The following is a 22103-nucleotide window of genomic DNA, read 5'->3' on the forward strand; positions in this document are numbered from 1 at the left end:
ACACAACATGATTTTATTGTCCCACATCAGAGGAAAATTGCATCCATGAGTGACAATCACTATGAATGAATTTTCAAAGATGCGATCTGAAACATGGGCTGTTGTGTTGCAGACGCCCAAGATTTATATATCAGGTTAAATATCTGGACCTGTCTGCGAGTCCAAATTCTGTAGCCTGAAATTTGTTATAAACAGCAATGACAGCAGCAACAACATAAAGCCAATAAGAGTGGAAAATATTGGGTGAGGAGGAGAAGGAGTTATGTGTCTTCCTTGGTTTTTCGCTGCAAATTAGCACACAAACAACTTGGATAACCATTTTCTTGTGAACATCTATTTTGGAGGAAAGAACTACTGTCTCGCATGTGGTCTTGCTTCTTTTCCCATATCACTTCTAGCATGTGTTTTATTGACCAAACACACTTTGCAGATTTCTCTCAGTGAAATGTCTAATGTGTTATAACCCGTTGCTTATCACTTTTGTAATGTGCAAACCACAACAACTTCAAGATACCCCATGGTGAGACAGACAGCCATGTAATGTGATCAGCATAGCAATCTGACGACCTTTAAAGTCATACAGTGTGTAGGCGCCCTTGGCATCAAGAGTTATAAGCTGTGGTTTTAGAGTGGTATTGATTTTTCAACTAATTCTTGGCAAATAAGCATGTTTGCCAACATGATGAAATATTGCTTTGAATAATGTAATTAGTATAGCTGTTATGTGTTCAGTTGTCTTTGTGTATTGGTTGTGTTTCTCATCCCAGATCTAACCCTAACACTTCAGGGACATGGTAGCATTTGGTCATGATGACACTGACCACGGAGCAGCTGGCAGCCAGAGGCCGTTTTGTCAGCATCACTCAACTCACCATGTCACATCCTATAAGGCACATATAGATGGCACACACTCAAGAGGTCTTAGAAGGTTAAACACACACACAAGCTAGAACAGGCATGTATTTGTACTTGCATGGACAGAAAAGCACCTAAACAAATTACATGCAGGCGACGCCACTGCCGACAACACACTCAGACACACAGTGTGTGTGCTGCTCCAGGGGCTGAGTCAAAGTTAGTTTATATGGAGAGCTATGCACATAAGAAATCCAAGGTTTCATATGAAGGGGATCGGACAAAGTGCATTACAAAGTGCTGTTTACTGTGTCGGGACAGAGGAAATGAATTCAAAGCAGGCTCGGGCGATGTCACTTTCTAATGTACTGTATTTTTAAAGCTCTCTGCTGAGCCATGCTCTCTCTATCTCTCTCTCTCCAGCGGGGGAATTCTCCGTACAGTCACTCCCAGCTTTGTATGACCTCCGATGTACCAGCAACCAGACTTTATTCCTCCTAAATCTCCCTCTCCTAATCCTTCCCTGCCTCTGCCTCTCTCTTTTTCCACACACTTCACACTCGCCTCTGACAGAAATACTGTACAACAGGGAGGATGAAATAGGAGACAGCTGGAAAGCAATTGTCTTTTTATGCCATGAGGAAGCACTGTGAGCGTTTAAGAGGGAGAATGATTGTTCTAACACCGGTCCTCCCTGTCTGCTTTTCTTTTTTTGCAGTGCAGTTCAACTTGATTCCTGTGGGGCTCAGGATAGTGGCCATCCAGAGTACCAAGACAGGGCTCTACGTTGCCATGAACAGCGAGGGCTACCTCTACACTTCGGTACGGTCAGCACATACAATACAGTAACACCCTTTAAAGACTTGATTTTATTACAGCACCCCTGGTTGAAAAACTGCCACTCCATCAGTGGCTTTGCTTGTGACATTCTGAATGTCGTTGGAGAGTTTGTTGAAATTGAAGTAATGCAGAAATGTCTGGAGTTCCATGAAAGCTTTTGAAGTCAGTCTGTGTGGCAGCATCACTTACAGTAGATGGATGTGTGTAATAGCCTCTTACACACCACTTTGTGTTGCTTTTAAAAGTAACAGAACATTTGTTATTTATTCTCATATTAGAGCTTAAACCTGGAACGTAACTGAACACACTGTTGATCTCTGCAGTTATGAAAGGTAATTCGCAAAAAAATTATGATAAAGTTGTTCCGAAACTCTTTAATCATCAAGTGTGATAACTACTTCTCCTTTAAATATATGAAAATATAAACATTTGAATCTCATCTGCTTCACCCAGGTTCCATTTTGCATAATCTTTGTAGTCATTTTAAGCAACACAAGATAAACCAGATCAACATTTATAGATAGTATATTGTCCACAGTCTGCATTCACAATAAATGTCTTTATGTTATGGTGATTTCCCATATAGATAGGTATATGTTACTTAAAGGGACAGTTCACCCCAAAATTAAAAATAAATATTTTTCCTCATACCTGTAGTGCTATTTATCAGTCTAGATTGTTTTGGTGTGAGTTGCAGAGTGTTGGAGATATCGGCCGTAGAGATGTCTGCCTTCTCTGGAACTAGATGGCACTCAGCTTGTGGTGCTCAAATCACCCTTTTTTTTTTTTTTTTTTTTAAACTCAACAGCAATGTCTCTTTCCAAAAAACATGACACAGTTGCACAAGAAAATTCAAAGGGCTCTAGTTTCGCAGACCGGGCGAGGCGGGGGCGCAGCGCACCTGTGCTTCGCCAACTGGGTGTGGCCAGGCTGATTTTGCAAGTTTGGCACACCGTGCGCCTGGCACTGCTACTCCTCTTTCCCACCTCCGTCCCTCCTACCTGCACAAGTCGGAAAGAGGGAGGAGAGAAGGCGTGGAGTGGGTTTTACACACATCACACCAATCAAATGAGCCCCTCTCCTCGCCCTTAAATGCGCCGTGCGAAGGCGTAATGAGAGTTTACTCAATTCACCATGGCAGAAGAGAGCAGCAGTGTCAGACGGCCAAACTTCTCCCAGGAGGAAACTGATGTTTTGGTCCGGGAGGTCCAAATTCGCAGTGTCCGAATATACGGAACTGCGAGCAGACCTCCATGGGCTGATGATGCAAAGGTGGCCTGGGAGGAGGTCACCACAATTGTAAATCAATGTTGCGTTTCTCTCATGCGCGTGCGCTCTCTCTCTTTCTCTCTGGCAGTCTCACTCTGTTTCTTTTCTTTTGACTTTTCTAAGATGACAGATGCTGAATATATACTCCCTATCTGATGCTGTGGCTGTTTGTGGTTGGCTGAGAGGGATGTGAACCCATTAGTTTGCAGCTGTGTTAATTAAATCAGGTTGGGTTTCCATTACGCATGCCAAATGTGCCAAACGGTGCCAGTCCCCTTTGATCTGACATCAGATGTGACGGGACAGTCAATACAGAGATACATTTATGTGCTGATTGCAGATAGTTGCATTGAATAGTGTTTTTTTTGGGTATTTATTGCATCGTTAATGTGCCTGATATTCTGGAAACCTGCCTGTGAGGTTTTGGTGACGTGTGCGCACTGTCCTCCGGTCAGCCAAAATTCGGCTTACACCGGCTGCGCTCCGCCTGCGCTGACAGTAGACCTGGTTTCAGCTGGCAAGCTTTTAGCGCACCTTCGGCGAAGCCTTTTGGCACGAAACTGTCACTGCGCCAAGCTGGATCTGTCGACACCTCCCCCTACTGTGCCGCCACACCCATCTCAGCGCACCTCGGTCTGCCAAACTACCAAACTGAGCGCACCTTGGGTTGCGCTGCTCGAAACTAGTTCTGCGTGGGGTTCGCCACCCTGTGCTGCGCCGGGAAACTAGAGCCCAAAGACTTTGTTGTGAGCAGTTTCAGAAGGAACCATTTTCTTTCTACTGAACTACACCCGCCAACCGAATTACTGCGTGGAAGGAAATGTACATCTAGTGCTAGCTCACCTAGCAGCACTGAGCTAGCTAATAATTACAGCCCAGCCGAGGTGGACGCCACTAATGTTTACATCTCATGCTGTCAAGCGCACAAGCGTCTTGTCCATGAATAAATGCACACTTCCATCTGCGCAGCGATAGAGTTGATGTAGTTCAGCAGAAAGAAAATAGTTCCTACATGAAACTGTTCACAACAAGGTCTGTGGATTATCTTTAGTAATTGGGTCATGATTTCTGGAAAGAGACATTGCTGTTGAGTTTTTCAAATGTAGTTTTTTGGTGCTTTGAGCACCACAAGCTGAGTGCCATCTAGTTCCATTATATTGGAGAGAAGGCAGGCATCTCTACAGCTGATATCTCCCAACAATCTGCGACTCACACCAACACGATCGAGACTGATGAATAGCACTACAAGTAAGAGGAAAAATAGGTATTTTTGATTTTGGGATGAACTCTCCCTTTCAGTCTTATTTAACTGTCCATTTCCTTTTCTTGTTTTTTTTTGGCCCATCTACTGTCTCCAAAGCCATGTTGTTTTTAAACTGAAGATGTTCAAAATTAGTTTTTTAATTGTCGTATTTTGTATTATTGAAATACTGTGTGAAAATTGCTATCATATCTCATCAATTTTAACATGCCGTTTTTATTTAGGGATATGTCCTATTATTGTGGTATAATGTTAGCAATTAAGTCACCTGATGAGCAGTCCACAGTCATAAGTACACTATGATTAATACAGACACAGCATCACATGACACAGTGCTGTCATCTGAGACCATCTGAGACAAAATCTTTTCACCCCAATATGGTTCCTTTTTACTCACACAGTGACAAACCGAGGTGGTGACATCTGAAACAGTGGCTTATGTCTGCATGCATCTGTGCATGAAACAGTTTCCTACTCTCCGTCACAGCAGCACTTGTACGCTGCAACTTGTGAAGCAGCTCATGCAGCTCTTCCAGAGAGTTGTTTTGCATTGATGTGCGGAGAGAAGCGGCGCAGCTGAGGCACAGATTTGAGAGGTAGATGGAAGAATAGGCGAGGAGACAGAGGGTGGATCAGAGTGCACTCTATCAGGATGCAGAGAAAAGCTCTTTTTTTCAGCCTTTTTCAGCCTTCCTCTTGGCACACAGGCAAAGTGTGTGAGATCTTGTTTGAAGTGCATCGGTGCGCTCACTTCAAAGTCCATCTAACGCTGCCTGCATGCATACTGCCACAGACGAGGAGAGGAGATACAGGGTTTCTATCAGGAGGAACAATGGAAACTCAGCCTGGAAAGAACACACATACGCTGATATACACAGAGGCTGCTGCCACATATACAGTATGGGAACAATCTGTTGAAACATGCACATTACTTAATGTCTGTCCTTGATTCTAGCAGCCTCTCACTTTGCCAACCACAAACCAAAAATCACATAACATGACTCACAGTAGTTGGTCAGTGTAGCTTGAACTGACTTCTTGTTGGCGCGTGTGATTTATGTAAGTTTTGGTACTTCTATGAGCAGGGCTTGAAATACTTCTGTGTACATGCAGAAAACACTTGGCACTTCCACGACAGCCAGATCCAACCCAAAGGAATCCAACATGAACCACTGCTGGTGCATCTAACTTTTAAAATTAGATGCACCGTTTCCCTGCATCAAAATTGTTCTTACTGAACCATTTGTCTTTCTTTCTTGGCACTTCCATCACAGACACATGTGACTCAAAGGAATCAAACTTCATTCTTTCATTCATTCATTTTCCGTAACTGCTTATCCTGTTAGGGGTTGTGGGGACGCTGGACCCTATCTCAACTGTCATTCTACAAGAGGTGAATGTATATGGAAACTTTCTTTTAAAGTCATATTAGGACTTCTTTGGTAAGGTTACATATTTAGCAAGACTTATTTCATTTATAATGTGTACTAATTTCAACATTTTTGAAGGGCTTTTGTGCAAATAATGCTATATGCTTATTTGCATATTGGTGATGTCATTGCACATTTAGTCACATAAAGCTTAGTTGCTGCGTTGGTTGCAGCAAGGAAGAGAGTCACCTCAAATCATATAATGGGTAAATAGAGAAATCTAGGGGGAAGCCTGCTTGCCTGATATACAGTGTAATACCAGAGTTTATTGTTTATTCTCCTGAAGGTAAAATGACTAAAAATACCAGAAGTTCCCTTGTCTTTGTTATCACGAAAAGTCTTGAGTGGTGTAGTTTTATCTTGCAGAAATGTCAAAGGTAGCCCCAATCCATATTTTGACCTAACTCTGACCCTATAACCCCAACCCAAAAACCCAAACTTCCCCCTAATGAGCCCCAGAAAATGGTCCTTGCATATGACTTTTCCAGGGCTCGGAACCCCCCTAGACAGTAAGAACCTTGCACACATACACACACACAGAAAATAGAGGTTATACTTACCCAGGCATTCTCCTGACAGAAAGAAAGGTGACCCATTTTCACTGAGGGAAAGAACTATGGGGAAAGAGAGAGGGGGAGAGACTGAGAGGGGAGGGAGAAAAATGTGCAAGAAAATCCCTTTGAGATGAGAAAGGAGAGTGGACAAAGGAGAAGAGGAGGAATTTTTCCCCCCCTCTCACCTTAAACTACCTACTCCGCTATTGTTCTGTGCAAATGTGAGCACTAGAGAGAGCAAGAGGTAGTGAAGAAGACGGAGAACAGAAATAGAGGAGGAAGGCATGTTTTGCGCTCGTTGCCCTCAGGGTCCGGAGAGAGGCAGTGCAGAGCCGTAACACCCTGTTATGCAACCGTTAGCATGTGCAGGGAACAAGGCCCCTGCGTCATCCCCTGAAGGGTAAGGGGAATTATAGCAAGCAGTCAAAGACATAACCTCAATGTAAAATGTTAACACGCACATTTCAGAATTTCAGAAAATATTTTGGTGCCGTTTTAGGTCACGGGTACGGATTTCCTTTTGCTTTCTGTAGTGGAATGTGGCACTGTGGGACTGTGAGAGAGGGGGGGAACTCTGTTGTTTAATTTCTTATGTGTGCTTTAAAGATTTACAGTGAGGGAGATGTTTGAGATAATGGCTGTTAGTTTGTGGAGTGGTTTGTGGTCTGCATTGCAGGGACAGGAGAGAACAAAAGGCAAGAGTAGAAAATGGGATGAAACAGGGGTCGCTTCTCCTTTAAAGCTGCTATAATCAATATTTTCAGATCAGAACAACAGATCACATGACTATGTGCAAAAAGGTCGCTTGTAGTGATAAAGGCACAGAAAATGTATGAAGTGCTTTAGCATCTTTAAGCTCATTGTTTTGGTTTTACAGCTGTAGCTGACTCCCACAGCTCTCATCAGCCTTGTTTTCAGATGCAGCAAACAAAGCTCAAAATATACCCACTGTATCCTACATGGCCAGCACTTAACAGCAGACGGACAAAGTTAGCAGCTAGCTGTCGAAGTATTTAGCAGCTAAAGAAATGTTCTTCAGGATTTGGTGGAAAGTCAAACAGAGCTAAACGTGGAGGGAATATTGCACTCAAATAATGGAAATAATGTGTAAACAAGCAACTGTCTACAAGTCTACAGCTTGTTTCTGCTGCCATTTAGTGGTGTTTTTCAAATTAACAACCATTCTGCCTCAAGTTATCTTTATATAATTATTTTTCTTGCCAAATACATTTTGATGGAAGTCCTAATTGCTGCCTAGATTACATATTTTCTACTGTGGGGCCACAAAATAACCATGTATAGCAACTAATGCACTCAATTAGTGTCTGGTGCCTCAAGTAGGGGTGGGCAATATATTGATTATACTTTTTTTATTGCTGCAAATTCCACATGGGATTTATAAAAGTACTATATAGCTAACATCAAGTATAAATTGTAAGATCATTTTTTTGGCCAATGCATGTGACCCGATGAGCAGGCTAGGCATGTTTTTGTATTTGAATGACTCCATACCACAATGATTCTGCACATTTTGCGACCATGGAGCACCATTATTAATATATGAACTGGAGAGCTGTAAAACCTCACATTTAACAGCGCAGCTGTAACAGTTCAACTTTCCACTAACTGCTAACAACTGAATGTTGGCCAGAACTTTCAAGTTCACAGCAAAGTCATTAACATTTTGGCCCAAGATGAGCCGGGTGCCTCAGAATAAAGGCACAAATGGTTCTGGATTCATTTTCATTATAATAATACTGTATTTTACTATTTTGCAGTACTTAATTTAAGGTATTGAAACAGTACTTCATTTCACTATATCATGACAGTACTTTATTTAACTTAATTACAACAGCACTCTATTTAACTAATATACAACAGTACTGTATTTAACTTTATAACAGTACTGTTGTTAGTACTTTGACTTTATTATAACAGCACTTTATTGAATTTATTACAACAGTACTAAAGAGGCTACAAATAGGATTCGTTTTTTTTTTAGCTTGGCGCCACCTAGCGTCAGCAGTGTTGCTCGCACTGTCGCAAAGACCAAATTGACCGTGGGATCAGAGATAAGCAATAAAATGTAGGCTGTAAAGCCACCAGTATAGCTCTATGTATATGTAGAATGAGAAGGTGTGTGGACACTCTACTAAATAAATGAGTAAAGAGACCGAGCAACAATTATCAGATTTATCTGACCAAAAAAAACAAATAGTAATGCAAATAATTATACCAGAATGCACAGTACAAGTACAAACAACTCACAGTAAATTATACCAATATGCACAGTATCAGTACAAACAACAGTAGATACGTAACGGATAATGTATAGTGAGCTGGTGACTGTTGAAAAATAACTCCTGACAGGGAAATGGAACCCCGACGCACAGCAGAGTTATTTTTCAACAGTCACTGGCTCACTATACATTATCCCGCTTAGAACATGGCTTACTACTGAAAGATTCAAATGTTACAACTGGCATCAATATTATTAAACTGCTGGCAGAGTGTATTGACAGAGGAGAGGCGTTCACCAGACAAACAGGAGCGGAAGAGAGGATTTTACTCCAGTTCTCCCGGTCAGAGATGCTGTGTGCCCAGTAGCTGCTGCGGCGGCGGCAGCGGGGGGGTGGGGGTAATCACTGTCCGAGGGCTGCCGTAGAATGGCAACGAGGATGTCAGCCGACCAACGCTCGCTACCCAGTCCCTGGTTGCGGCAATTTGCGATGCTGGCCAGCTAGGAATGAACTAGCAGCCAGTACAGTACAGTCCTCTCTCGGCTAGCTAACATTTAGCCGTGTTACTTACTGATCCATTAGAAAGAAAGCTAGCTGGACATCAGTTCTGAAGCCTCTTTGGTCACAGAGCTCCCTCCATCTCTTGAACGCCTGACTGAGGTTTATGCTTGTTTTTCCTCTTCTTTTATCACTCTCCTTTTTGTGCATCCTCGCCTCCTCACACAGATTAGCTCGTTTTCTTTTGGGAGGCCGTTTTTCACTTGTCTCCAAACTTTGTCCGTCTGCCATTGTGCTCTTGACTCAACTATCTCATGCCCCGGCCAGTTCCTCATAAGGACCAGCTCCAGTCCCTGATTGGCTGACCGACCAGTTTGGCAATACATGACGCATTTCCTGCCGTAAAGCAGATTTTTTCCATGAAAATTCGTCCCCGGTGGCAGAAGCTTATTGCAAAGATTGCAAAGCCATTAAGTAACCTATGTAAACGTTGATAGTCTGATTTTACTGTGTATACCTGTGCAACCCACATTATTTTCATAATGATATATATAAGCAAAAATGCTGTCTGTTGCTTCTTTAATTTAAACTTTATTATGATAGTAGCTCAATTAACTTTATTACAACAGTACTTTTATTTAAATAGTATTTTATTTAAACTTTATTATTACATTGTATTTAGTTTAGTATTTAAGTTTAGTATTTAAGTAGGGATTTAAAAATATCAATTAATATATTGTGTATCAAAATATCACAATATTATTTAACGGCCATATTGCCCAGCCCTAGATTCAAGTCACTGATGACTTAATCAGTATTTAACCTAGACAAGTTAACCCAGTTAACCCTCACCTTAACTGTAACTGCTTAAACATAGCTGTAAAAAGTTTAATGCTTCAGCTGCTGTGAGTGGATGTTTTATTGTAAGACGAGATGTTGGAGTGTAACAAATGAAATATGTTGCAAGTCATTGATTGGCAAATATTTTTAGTATGCCAGATACATTTACTTATAATGTTTACAGGATATATGTGACTCAGAAAGGTAATACAGGTGGCATTGTGATGTTGCAAAGTAGTGCATTTACTGCCTTATGATTTGCTCTCTCAGGCTTAAATCAAGGAGTGCTCCCCAGCAACATCAGAGAAAAAAACCAAACATATAACCAAGGTGGAGAGGTGTTTCCTCTTAACTTTTTGTAGCAATAACAAAGGCTCACCTCGGCTGCGGCAGTGTTCCAGTGGCTACTCAGCATTAATCTTTCATGGGCTTCTGTGGCAGACGTGTTCCCTTCTGCAACCACACACACACACACACACACACACACACACACACACACAAGCAGATAATTACAACACTTATTTAAAGGATTGAAAATGAAGTACCCTCTCCCAGCTGTACATTTGCCAGTAATGGCTCAGAGAAAAGAGGAAAGTAGTTTTCCAGCTTGCCCTTCTTAAGCCCCATCATTTATCTTGATTTATCAGTTGCATCATTCTCATTTAAAGCTCTTTCTTGTTGTTATTTTCTTTTTGTATTATCTTCAGTAGTTTCTGTTTATCCTATTCTTATTCATATTCTCTACCCCGCTGCTGCCACAACTCATTTTTCCCACTAGGATCACTGAAATTGCATCTAATCACCTCATCTAATTTAATGATGTCACCTTTTATGAATATTTCAAATTTGTTGTGACTTCAGTTTATTTTGCAAGCTAATTAAACAGCCTGGATCACAGCACTTACAGTAGTTTTAACGAATGCTTGATCATGTATTTTCCTTTGCTGTTTGATATTTTATTAAATGTGAGAAATTAGCCTTCAGGCAGAAAATAAGTGATTGGAGGATGACAATGTACCATAAGCAATTTTTGATCAAGGTCACTGATGCCCACAGAGACTCTATGTCATTCCCTGTCTCCTCTACAGGGAGATCAAAAGTCAGTTGTAAAAACAGAACAGCAGTCCTGGATCTTGTAGATATTTAGTTTCATGTGCAATGACAAAGCAAGGTTTTGAACCAGGGGTCATTGGGAGCAAAGCAGTTTTTAGGCTGCTAAGCTAAGTAATGTCTGTTGGGAATCAGTGCTACTGTAAGCAAGCTGAGGTGACTAGATTCCACTTTCTGACTGGTGGGGCCTAGCAGATGCTGATTGGTGTATGGGGCAGATGGCTTAAAGGAAAACTTCACTCATAAAATGATCATGTTTATATCTATTACTCACCCTGTGTTCTGCTGAATTTGTAAAGAAACTTTGTTTTTCTCGCACGCCTCTACGGTATGAAGAAACCACAAACAGATAAAATTCTTGATGAATTGAAGTAAATGGGGGCCAGGTTTAACATCAGCAAAACTACATTAAAACATCTGTTTACAAAGTTTGACACAACTTGTGCAGTATAATCCAAGTCTCAATCATCAGGCCTATGTATTTTCGGTAAAACCTTAAATTTTAAAACACTTCCATAGAAACAGTGTCAGGCACAGACGAGTAATGTGCATTCACACAAGCAGAATTCAAATGCACATGTTTGCCCAGGTGCGCTACTTGTGTGCGGAGGTGTTTTCAACAGCATAAATCCATGTGTTTGGGAAGTACTCAGCAAACGACTGGATAAATGAGACTTGGATTATACTGCACGAGTTGAGTGAGAGTTTGTAAATGGATGTTTTGATATAGTTTTGCTGTTGTCAAACATGGACCCCATTTACTCCACTTCATCAAGAATTTTTTCTGTTTTTTGATTCTTGGTGCGCCATGAAAACATGTGAGAAAAACAATGTTTTATTCACAAATTTAATGTAACACAATGTGATTATTTGATAAAAGTGTCATTTTATGGGTGAAGTATTTCTTTAAATTGCTTACAATAGCTAATGCAATGTGGACTTTTTGAAAAAAGGGGAATAAGAAGTCTTGTATCTCCATTTGTACAGTATAACATCTGCTGTTCATTATAATTTGCCTTTCCACACACAAAAAATGAGCACTGAAATTCCACTTCGACTTTAATACACAATAAATATCTACTTACTTTAGTTTGCACAGTGGTGTTTTCCCTGCAAACACACAGCATGAATTATTGATCACATGCAAGCACGGTAAATCCCCCAACTCCCCTCTTTGGCTGCGTTTAACCAGACGACACACTTAAACCTCCAGACACATTTAACACAGCGGCAGTGAAGGCAGCTCTTGCCAGGACAAGGGAAAAAATAAACAGATATTACTTTACTGAGGAGAGATGAACTTTTTTTTTTCCTCTCTTGAGTGTTGATTCACCTTACCTGAGTGAAGAAGCAGGCAGGCAAACATCCCTGTTTAGCCCTGAGAGATATTTAAGAATCACCCAAACAACACTTTGGTGCTTCTTTTTGCACTCAAGAGAGATGGAGAAGGAAAATCAAGTAATCTACTGTGAAGAAAAAATAACACACTTTGAACGCCCTAATCTCTTTGTGGATTTGCGAGTTGGTAAATAAAAAAGGGAGTGAGAGCAAAATGATGGTGCAAATGTCCTTTTGTCCTTACACAAGCCTCTTGTTTTGGGAGGATAAAATGAGATGATAATAGAGGCAAGACGGAGAACAGAGGAGAGAGGCACTGCAAAGCATCAGTTTTTCTGCATTAACTTTAAAATGTGCAGGAAGGAAATTGACTTTTGTTTAAAATTAGACACTTGATGTAAAATTTTTGACCTTCTCATACATGCAATGTAAAGCTTCTATGTGTTTATCCATATAAGACGTGTGTGAATCTGTATTCAAGGCTAGGGCTCTCCAGCCTCCTTGAGGATAAGGAGGTGGCAGGGCAATTTGACTGACAGGGCAGGCTGGATCTTACCACTAGTAACAGCAAACAGGGCTGATTGTAGTCGCTGTCCTGAGAGGAAGAAGATGGAAACAGAGAAGGGAGAGAGGAGGAGCAATGGATGCTGGGAGGGAGTGAGGGAGAGAAGGATGGCCTGACAGGCCCAGACTCGTAGTGAACATAACATCTCCGCTGGGAGCAACAACCGCCGCCATGCTCATCTTTCTCCTCCCCCTGTCTCACTTGTACAGCTTTTACTCGCCTGTCAGTCTGTCTTGCTCCCTGTCCGGCCATTTGTGTCTGTTGGCCTCTCATGTGGTTTGTCTTTTCCTCTCCTCTCCACCATCACCACTTTCCTCCGCCTTTGCCTTTTGTCACCCCGCAAATCTCTTTTATTCAGAATATATATCCCTGTCTTGATGTGTCCCTTATCTGCTGTCCTTGTCCTCGCTCCGTCCTCTACCTCTCTGTTCTCCTTTCCCCTCTCTCCCTTTGTCCTCCTCCTCCTCCTCCTCCTCCTCGTCCTGAAACCTCTCATAGTCAGCCTCTCCTCTCACATTTTTGTTCTTCCCCTTTATGTCACCATTTCTTTAACTGCACTCTGTCCATATATAGAATGCATGTTCAGACAAATCAAATCTTAAGATATTTGTCTCTATCTATTCTTGGACGTAATCAATTTCTTAAGCTAATATGGTCTGACACTAATGTTGATATACAGCCATGGCCAAAAGTTTTGAGAATTACACTAGTATTGGTTTTTACAAAGTTTGCTGCTTCAGTGTTTTTAGATCTTTTTGTCAGATGTTACTATAATATACTGAAGTATAATTACAAGCATTTCATAAGGGACAAAGGCTTTTATTGACAATTACAGTAAGTTTATGCAAAGAGTCAATATTTGCAATGTTGACCCTTCTTTTTCAAGACCTCTGCAATTCGCCCTGGCATGCTGTCAATTAACTTCTGGGCCACATCCTGACTGATGGTAGCCCATTCTTGCATAATCAATGCTTGGAGTTTGTCAGAATTTGTGGGTTTTTGTTTGTCCACCCGCCTCTTGAGGATTGACCACAAGTTCTCAATGGGATTAAGGTCTGGGGAGTTTCCTGGCCATGGACCCAAAATTTCGATGTTTTGTTCCCCGAGCCACGTAGTTATCACTTTTTCCTTATGGCAAGGCACTCCATCATGCTGGAAAAGGCATTGTTCGTCACCAAACTGTTCTTGGATGGTTGGGAGAAGTTGCTCTCGGAGGATGTTTTGGTACCATTCTTTATTCATGGCTGTGTTCTTAGGCAAAATTGTGAGTGAGCCCAGTCCCTTGGCTGAAAAGCAACCCCACACATGGATGGTCTCAGGATGCTTTACTGTTGGCATGACACAGGACTGATGGTAGCGCTTACCTTTTCTTCTCTGGACAAGCTTTTTTCCAGAAGCCCCAAACAATCGGAAAGGGGATTCATCAGAGAAAATGACTTTACCCCAGTCCTCAGCAGTCCAGTCCCTGTACTTTTTGCAGAATATCAGTCTGTCCCTGATGTTTTTCCTGGAGAGAAGTGGCTTCTTTGCTGCCCTTCTTGACACCAGGCCATCCTCCAAAAGTCTTCGCCTCACTGTGCGTGCAGATGCACTCACACCTGCCTGCTGCCATTCCTGAGCAAGCTCTGCACTGGTGGTGCCCCGATCCCGCAGCTGAATCAACTTTAGGAGACGGTCCTGGCGTTTGCTGGCGCCCTGAAGCCTTCTTCACAACAATTGAACCTCTCTCCTTGAAGTTCTTGATGATCCGATAAATGGTTGATTTAGGTGCAATCTTAGTATCAGCAATATCCTTGCCTGTAAAGCCCTTTTTGTACAAAGCAATGATGGCTGCACGTGTTTCCTTGCAGGTAACCATGGTTAACAGAGGAAGAACAATGATTTCAAGCACCACCCTCTTTTAAAGCTTCCAGTCTGTTATTCTAACTCAATCAGCATGACAAAGTGATCTCCACCTTGTCCTCATCAGCACTCTCACCTGTGTTAACGAGAGAATCACTGACATGATGTCAGCTGGTCCTTCTGTGGCAGGACTGAAATGCATTGGAAATGTTTTTGGGGGGATTAAGTTCATTTTCATGGCAAAGAGGGACTTTGCAATTAATTGCAATTCATCTGATCACTCTTCATAACATTCTGGAGTACATGCAAATTGCCATCATAAAAAATGAGGCAGTAGACTTTATGAAAATTAATATTTGTGTGATTCTCAAAACTTTTGGCCACGGCTGTACTAAAACATTTCTGATTGTTTTTAAATAATTTTTCCATGACAGCTTGTTCCTCCATATATTGACATTGATGAAGTATCTCCCTAGACACCACTCAAGTCATATTAGTTGATTTCTTCCATTTTAATGCTGCCTCAGCAAAACTGTCATGGTGCCAAAATAGCGACAGCTGTCCCAGGTGAATGTTAATTGTAAGGGCATAATGCAGCAAGTACAAGAGACATGTAGGTGGCATGCTTAGGGATAACATTCTGTGACACAGCTCCAAAAATATGACTTAGGCACTGATTAGAACTGTTAGATTGATAGGAGACACTGGAGCAATTGGACAGTCAGTGGTGGAGAGAGCTTTTACTTCAGTAAAATCGAAAAATACCACGATATAAAACTACTCCATTAAGATGTAAAGCCCTGCAGTAAAAGTTAACTTTGACCCGACTTGGGACAGCTGTAGTGTGAGAGAGGAAAGACTGATCGTCCTTTCTTACAGATTCCCCAGCCCAGTCGCCAGAGGAAAATGTTGGCATAATACATTTCTGCAGACCAAGTATATGTTACATTTACAAGTTTCATACACATTATATTAATGTGTCTATAGTGACGTAGCATATGAGCTGACTTTGTCATCAGGAGGTGGAGGGGAGGGTGGATGTCATGGCAGGTAGGCAAGATGCCTGCCAAGGTGTAGACTACTGTTCAAGACAAACAATGAAACCAGTTGAATTTTAGTCATGTGTGCGTTTCCATCAGCTTTTCAGGCTTGAAATGTACAAGTTTTGTAGCAACCCGTCTGTTTTTCCATCGGCTTATTAGGCTCCAATCATGCATGTTTTGTAGCAACTCGTCTGTTTTTTCATTGGCTTTTTAGGCTCCAGTGGGTGTTTTGTAGTGACATATCACTGTATTTCAGTCAGCTGTTTTGGGTCAGATTGTAGTTGTTTTGTAGCAACCTATCTGTGTCTTTCTATCACACTTTTAGGCTCCAATTGTTGGTGTTTTGTAGAAACCTGTCTGTGTTTTTCCACTGGCTTTTAAGGCTCCAATCATGGGTGTTTTGTAGCAACCTGTCTGTGTTTTTTTATTGGCTATTTAGGCTCCAGTGGGTGTTTTGTAGTGACATATCAATGTTTTTCCATCAGCTTTTTTGGCTCCAGTTGTAGGTGTTTTGTAGCAACCTGTCTGTGTTTTTCCATTGCCTTTTTAGACTCCAATTGTTGGTGTTTTGTAGCAACCCATCTCTGTTTTTCCATCAGCTTTTAGGCTCCAAACGTGGGCGTTTTAGACTGACTTGAATTTTTTTTACCATCAGCTATTTAGGCTCCAATTGTGCGTCAGTATTTTTCCATCAGCTTTTAGGCTCCATTGTGGATTTGTGTAGTGAACCTGGAGGGGATAGTGCCACGAAAAGCAGCTACTTTTTCTGATGAGATTGTTCCACCAAAACCAGGTAACTGAAGACAAAACATAAACCTTTCCTAACAATAACCAAGTAGTTTTTTTTGCCTAAACTTAACCACTGTTTAACCCCATTGTTGTCAAAATGTAAAGGTTCAACATATCTGTCATATAATAACCTACAAATGTAATATGTCTGTAGTTTGTACAAACATATGTGCCAATATATTTCTGGTGATTAGGTTGGGCTCCCATACAGTCCCCTACTGTATGAGTGTCCCACATCTATACACTAAAACATTTCCCTTTGCCGCAGTTCACTGATATTAATAATCAGTAATAACCAAGCCTGACTCTGTGGTGATAACATGCACAAACAGAAACTTTGTCAGTGCGGTGCCAGATAGTCCAGCTGTAAGAACAGAGAGGCCAGATGGGCTGTGTGTATCCATCTGTCTTTACACATCCCCAATAACACACACCTCTTCATCATTTCTTCACTCCACCTCTGCAGTGCCTTCATTCATCTGTTCACTGTACATTCATTTCATCCTGTCATGTCTAGCACCCTACAAATCATTAAAGAGCAAACAATCATTTGCAGTGACCAGTCATGTATCCATTATATCCAGGAGTTTTTGGAGGTCTTGATATTAATACAGGAACAAGGACCAGGTCTATGCAGTGGCTTTGCAATGCTCCTGGAGCACCAGAGCAACTGGGAGTAGTTCAGCAGAGGTTAATGGCAGGGGGAAACTCCTTGTCATGGTTCCATTGTCTGAGGCGCTGGGACCCGCTTACCTGTGGGCACCTCCTGAAAATTGCTTTCTGATAAAAATAGTGCTCAGCCGTGGACCTGGCCCACTTTATTAGCCGTGTGCTCTGGAAAAGCCTCCTGGGTAGAGAGATGGCAGTGGAGAGGGAGGGAGGAGTGATGTGTGGATGGTGGGAGGGGGGTCGGCATGGTGTTTTGAGATGTTGTCAAAGGCACATGCACAGCAAAAAAAAATACACCTGTACTGTACACACACACATACACACACACACACATTCACTCCCCTGTGCAATTTAGCCACCCTCCACATCCCCACAAACACACATGTGCAGCCAGGTATAAACAATCTGACAGAGGTAGGCAGACATAATTGGGCCGGACTCCGATACCCGGGACCAGCTCTGGTCAAACTCTACGCAGTTAACAGGGGAAAGTTTGGCAAAGTAAAACTTTACTCCACTGGATGACATTGTGGATCTGCACTCAGAGGATAAACAAACGCATATCCACCAGTGACCCAAAACTAAGAATCGCTGATGGGGTAGATGGGGGGCAGAAATAAAGTCCATTTTCTGCCTCTTTTCACATGTAATTTTAGTGTAGAGAAAAACATGGCTACAGCCTGTGAGATTTAAAATGAATAGGATCACCAACATTACATGCAAGCAAAACTCACTCTACTTCAAATGAAGGGGACCCATTATTATTTCATACATATACATATAATGTTACAGTGTCAGTTGTTCATATTAAATGTGGCCAAACTTCCAGTTAACAAGGTATACATATGTGAAAGGTCAGCTCCTGATGGATTTCTTTATATTGTCATTTCCTCCAGGCATGCTACTGCAAGTGTTTATATTATAAAGCCCACACTGATACATGTAGCTACATGCTAACATCAGGGAGATCTATAATCTTGGCTGCAGATGTTGCAAAGTTTTGGTTTATAAGCTTTAATAGTTGATTTTTCATGGTAGATAGTGCCACTATCCTCTGTTACCTGGCTGCAAGTACAGTACATTGCTACATGTAGCAAGGTGCAAACATCAAGGAAACCAGTAATCTTAGTTGTTGATGTTGTCAGTTTCTCACCAGTTTCAGATCATATTCCTGCTAGAACATGTCAGGTTGTGAACATTTTGATTTAGAAACTTTTATTGGTGATTTATCACAGTGGAAAGTACCACCTCAGTTCCTCTGATGCAGAGACACCAAGATACAGAAGAACTGGAAACTCTGACCAGTCAGGGTAGACGGGACTCTGAAGTTGATGAATGGCAGACCGTGACCAAATGTCAGGAGGGAGTACACAGTACAGAGAAATAGGAAAGAAGCCTGGGAAGCTGTGTTGAATGAAGTGCTAGCATGTCCTGCCTGGCATGCTAGCTGCAGTTAGGTTGCTAGCTACAGTAGTCAACCAAGGAATTCTGCTAGTAGTCCCTACATCAGCCGTCTTCTGAAACCAAATATTTCTTTTCTCACCTTCCTCTTTCATTTATTAATCTGCCCATTCACCATAAATCTAATTTGCTTCTTGTTCAGTCTTTCTCCCTCCCCTCCTGCACTGTTGTGTGGCCTCTACTAAGCTCTCCACTGGGGACTCCTTTAGTGAGGCACAGGCCGCTAAATAGGGAACGCCTCTGCTCACATGAGCAACCTCAGAGAGGAGGGAAAGAGGGAGGGGGACAGGGGAAGGGAGCTATGAGGAGGAGATTAAAAAGGAAAGGCAGGGGAATGGGAAAAGGAAGATGTGGGGCATCACGAAGGATGAGGAAGTGGAAGAGGGGGTGACATGAGACAGGATTTTATATCCACCTAAAAATGCCGCAGCTACATCTAGAGCCAACGCAGTAGCCTTGGTGCATTTTGACAAGAGTTACGGCTGTCTCAGTGAGCTGGAGGGGTAGAGCCCCGTTCTGCATTCTGATCAGCATTAACTCACAGGGTCAAATACACACAAGAAGACAGGGATATACGCAGGTGTATGTGTAGATACATTTTATACACTAATGTATAGGATATCAGACTTAGTAAAAGGGTAGAAAACATTCAAGTACACTTTATACCGCTAATTATGTCCTATAAGTGGAGTTGTTCTTTATAGGTTTCATGCTGTGCCATGTCTTACAAAAGCAGTTATTTGGGATGGATGGTCTTCGGTGATATTGTGAGTTACCACATTCATCATCACACTGTGTTCTATAACAGCGAGCAGTTTCTTACTCTGTGGAGACTGGCAGTGAGAAGGTGTGTGAGAGAAAGAGTGTGTGCGTATGGGGATGGTCCCTTCAAGATATTTAGTTCACTGGTTTATCTGCAGAGCTATTGTGAAGAGTAGGTCATGGGATTCTGTGCAGGGCTGAGGATATACTTGGAGAAGTTAACTTCTCTAACTTCAGAAACAGATGCAACAAAATCACGCTCTATTGAGTCGTGTTGGTGTCCAGCTAATAAATGTGAGACCAATATTCACTCTCTTTGAGCTCTGTTTTGGTCTCCACCACCTCCTGGGGGAAATTTGTGACTCTGTAGCTGCTAAATGCTCCACTGTGTTCACCAGTTATTTGTAAACTTTGTCTTTTGTCTTAGTCTGCCTTTTGGTGCTGGGCAGATAGTGTGCCGCAAAAAAAGGTAATGACCTGAAAGACACCATAAAGCCAAGCAGAGCTGAGAGGAACTGCAGAGTCAGGGGACATGTACTGTATATACAGTATGTTAGGTAAAAGGGAAGAGAGAGGAGCCAGGATAACTTCCTCACTAGTTCAGCACCTTGGAGAGCACCACAGTACAGCCTTTTTAAATAGTAGTTTGCCAAAAATAGCAATTATATGTTGAGTTGAGATTATTATGTTAAATCAGAGTACCAAACACACTGTGTGTATACTTAATACCTAAAACTATGTTTGCCTGTGCATTCCTCATGATGCAATTTGAATATTTTGTTCCCTGTCTTGCCTTTTGCAGACTTGCATTTTGACACCACAGTACTTAAAAGATACACTGGGTACCTTTAAAGTGGACTTACTCTGTCTTTTCTGTCGTATATATGTATAATATTAGGTCGTCAAAAGTTCATATTAAATGTGGTCAATATTTCAAACAATGAGGAAAATGTATGTAAAAAATAATCCCCATGAGGAAAAAAAACTCAGGCTTCAGACCATTCTGAATACCCCAGCAAGTGTTTACATTTTGTAACCTACACTGCTACATGTAGCTACATGGTGACGTCAACAAAACCTGGAATCTTGGTTGCAGATGTTGTGAAATTCCCCCAAAATTTAGTTAATATTCCCACTGAAACATGTCTGGATGTGTTTAGAAGCTTTTGTTGGTTTTCATGGCAGAAAGTGTTGCTGTACTGTGTAACAGTCCTTACCTGGTTACAACTACACTGCTACATGTAGCTACATGCTAACGTCAAGGAAATCTGGAATCTTTGTTGCCAGTTTTATCAATTTCTCACTGATTTTGGGTCATATTCTTGATGGAATTTGTACGGTTGTGTGTAGAAGCTTTTCCTTGTTTCCTTTTCATGATAGAAAGTGCTGCTTTACTCCATTACTCTCACTACATTGTTGCAAGTACACTGCTACATGTAGCTACATGCTAACATCAGGGACACATGTAATCTTGGTTGCTGATGTTTTAGATTTCTCCCTGATTTCAGATCATATTCCTGCTGGAGCATGTCCAGTTGTGAAGATATTGGTTCAGGAGCTTTTGTTGGTCATCAGTCATCTCCGGTGTTGCAGGGATGCCGAGATACGGACAACCCAGAAACACTGACCAATCAGAGCAGAGTTGGGAGGTACTATTATAGAGACATTCACTGAAACTGAGAGTTTCATACAGAGGGTGAATAAAGTGTTCCAGCACAGACAGTTTGACGAAAATGAAGTTGTTTTTTTTTGTTGTTGTTGTTTTTTAAAAACTTAAAGTATGTAAACATGTCCTAATAGTAACTCAGAAATAAAAGTATGAACCTGAAAATGACCGTAATAGGTCCCCTTTAAGTTCAGCTAAATTCTTTCTTACGTCCTGTGGGAGTCAATTCAACCACAGGCACAAAAAGAAACATAATATTTTCATATGGAAACACATCAAATTGCACTTAAAGATTGGACAATTGGCCCCTAAAAGCACAAGATATAGGAGCAACACTACGTTTTGGCTACATGTCTCATAATAATTACTTAACATTTGGCTCTAAAGCAGCTTCTTATGCAAAAATGCAAGTAACCTGTCATGAGTTATCACACTGTCATTACAGCAGATTCAATATTCCCCCATTCCTCAACACACACACACACACACACACACACACACACACACACACACACTCAGCAGTTTCCTCCCACAAGCACACACAGACACACCTGACAGGTGGCAAACTGGCAATTAGTCAGCTCCCTCAACAAAGCTTTCAACAAAGTCTTTTTACAGTCTGACCTGAGAGGACCAACCCGCCTGCACACACACACACACACACACACACACACACACACACACCTGCTTTTGCCTCCAACTCCTCTCCCCTGACCTTCCTCACCTGCCCATCGAATCAGAAAAGGCTTGTCTCTTTTTCTTTGACTCAGCACTCTTGTTTCCTTTCCTCTACTCTCTCCTTCCTTTCTCTTACTCTCCCTCTTTTGCACTCTGATCAACCCCACCCCCCTCCTTGTCTCACACACACACACACGCACACACACACACACATTCCCCTGACGTGGCAGCAAAAGCGTGCAGACACACGTGGCCTTGAAGTAGACATGGGAAGAAATGTGAAGCATCTAGGCAGATAGAGAGGATACTGGGAGAAAGAGGGAATATGAAAAAAGAGGGATGGAGAGAGAGAGAAGGAGGGAAGATGAGAAAGGAGTAGAGAAAGAGAGATGA

The 22103-nt window shown here is 41.8% G+C and overlaps 1 protein-coding gene across 3 annotated transcripts in view; it reads left to right on the top strand.

Annotated features, from left to right (window-relative positions):
* Positions 1 to 22103, top strand: part of fgf11a (fibroblast growth factor 11a) — a 146214-nt gene that overhangs the window by 100447 nt on the left and 23664 nt on the right. For all 3 annotated transcript variants that reach the window (XM_078164234.1, XM_078164233.1, XM_033609778.2), the window contains one exon: positions 1574 to 1677. In XM_078164234.1, the coding sequence (XP_078020360.1) occupies positions 1574 to 1677 (104 nt within the window). The remainder of the gene's footprint in view (positions 1 to 1573; positions 1678 to 22103) is intronic.

This window comes from Epinephelus lanceolatus, chromosome 22 (genome assembly GCF_041903045.1).
Source record: "Epinephelus lanceolatus isolate andai-2023 chromosome 22, ASM4190304v1, whole genome shotgun sequence".
NCBI lineage: Eukaryota > Metazoa > Chordata > Actinopteri > Perciformes > Serranidae > Epinephelus > Epinephelus lanceolatus.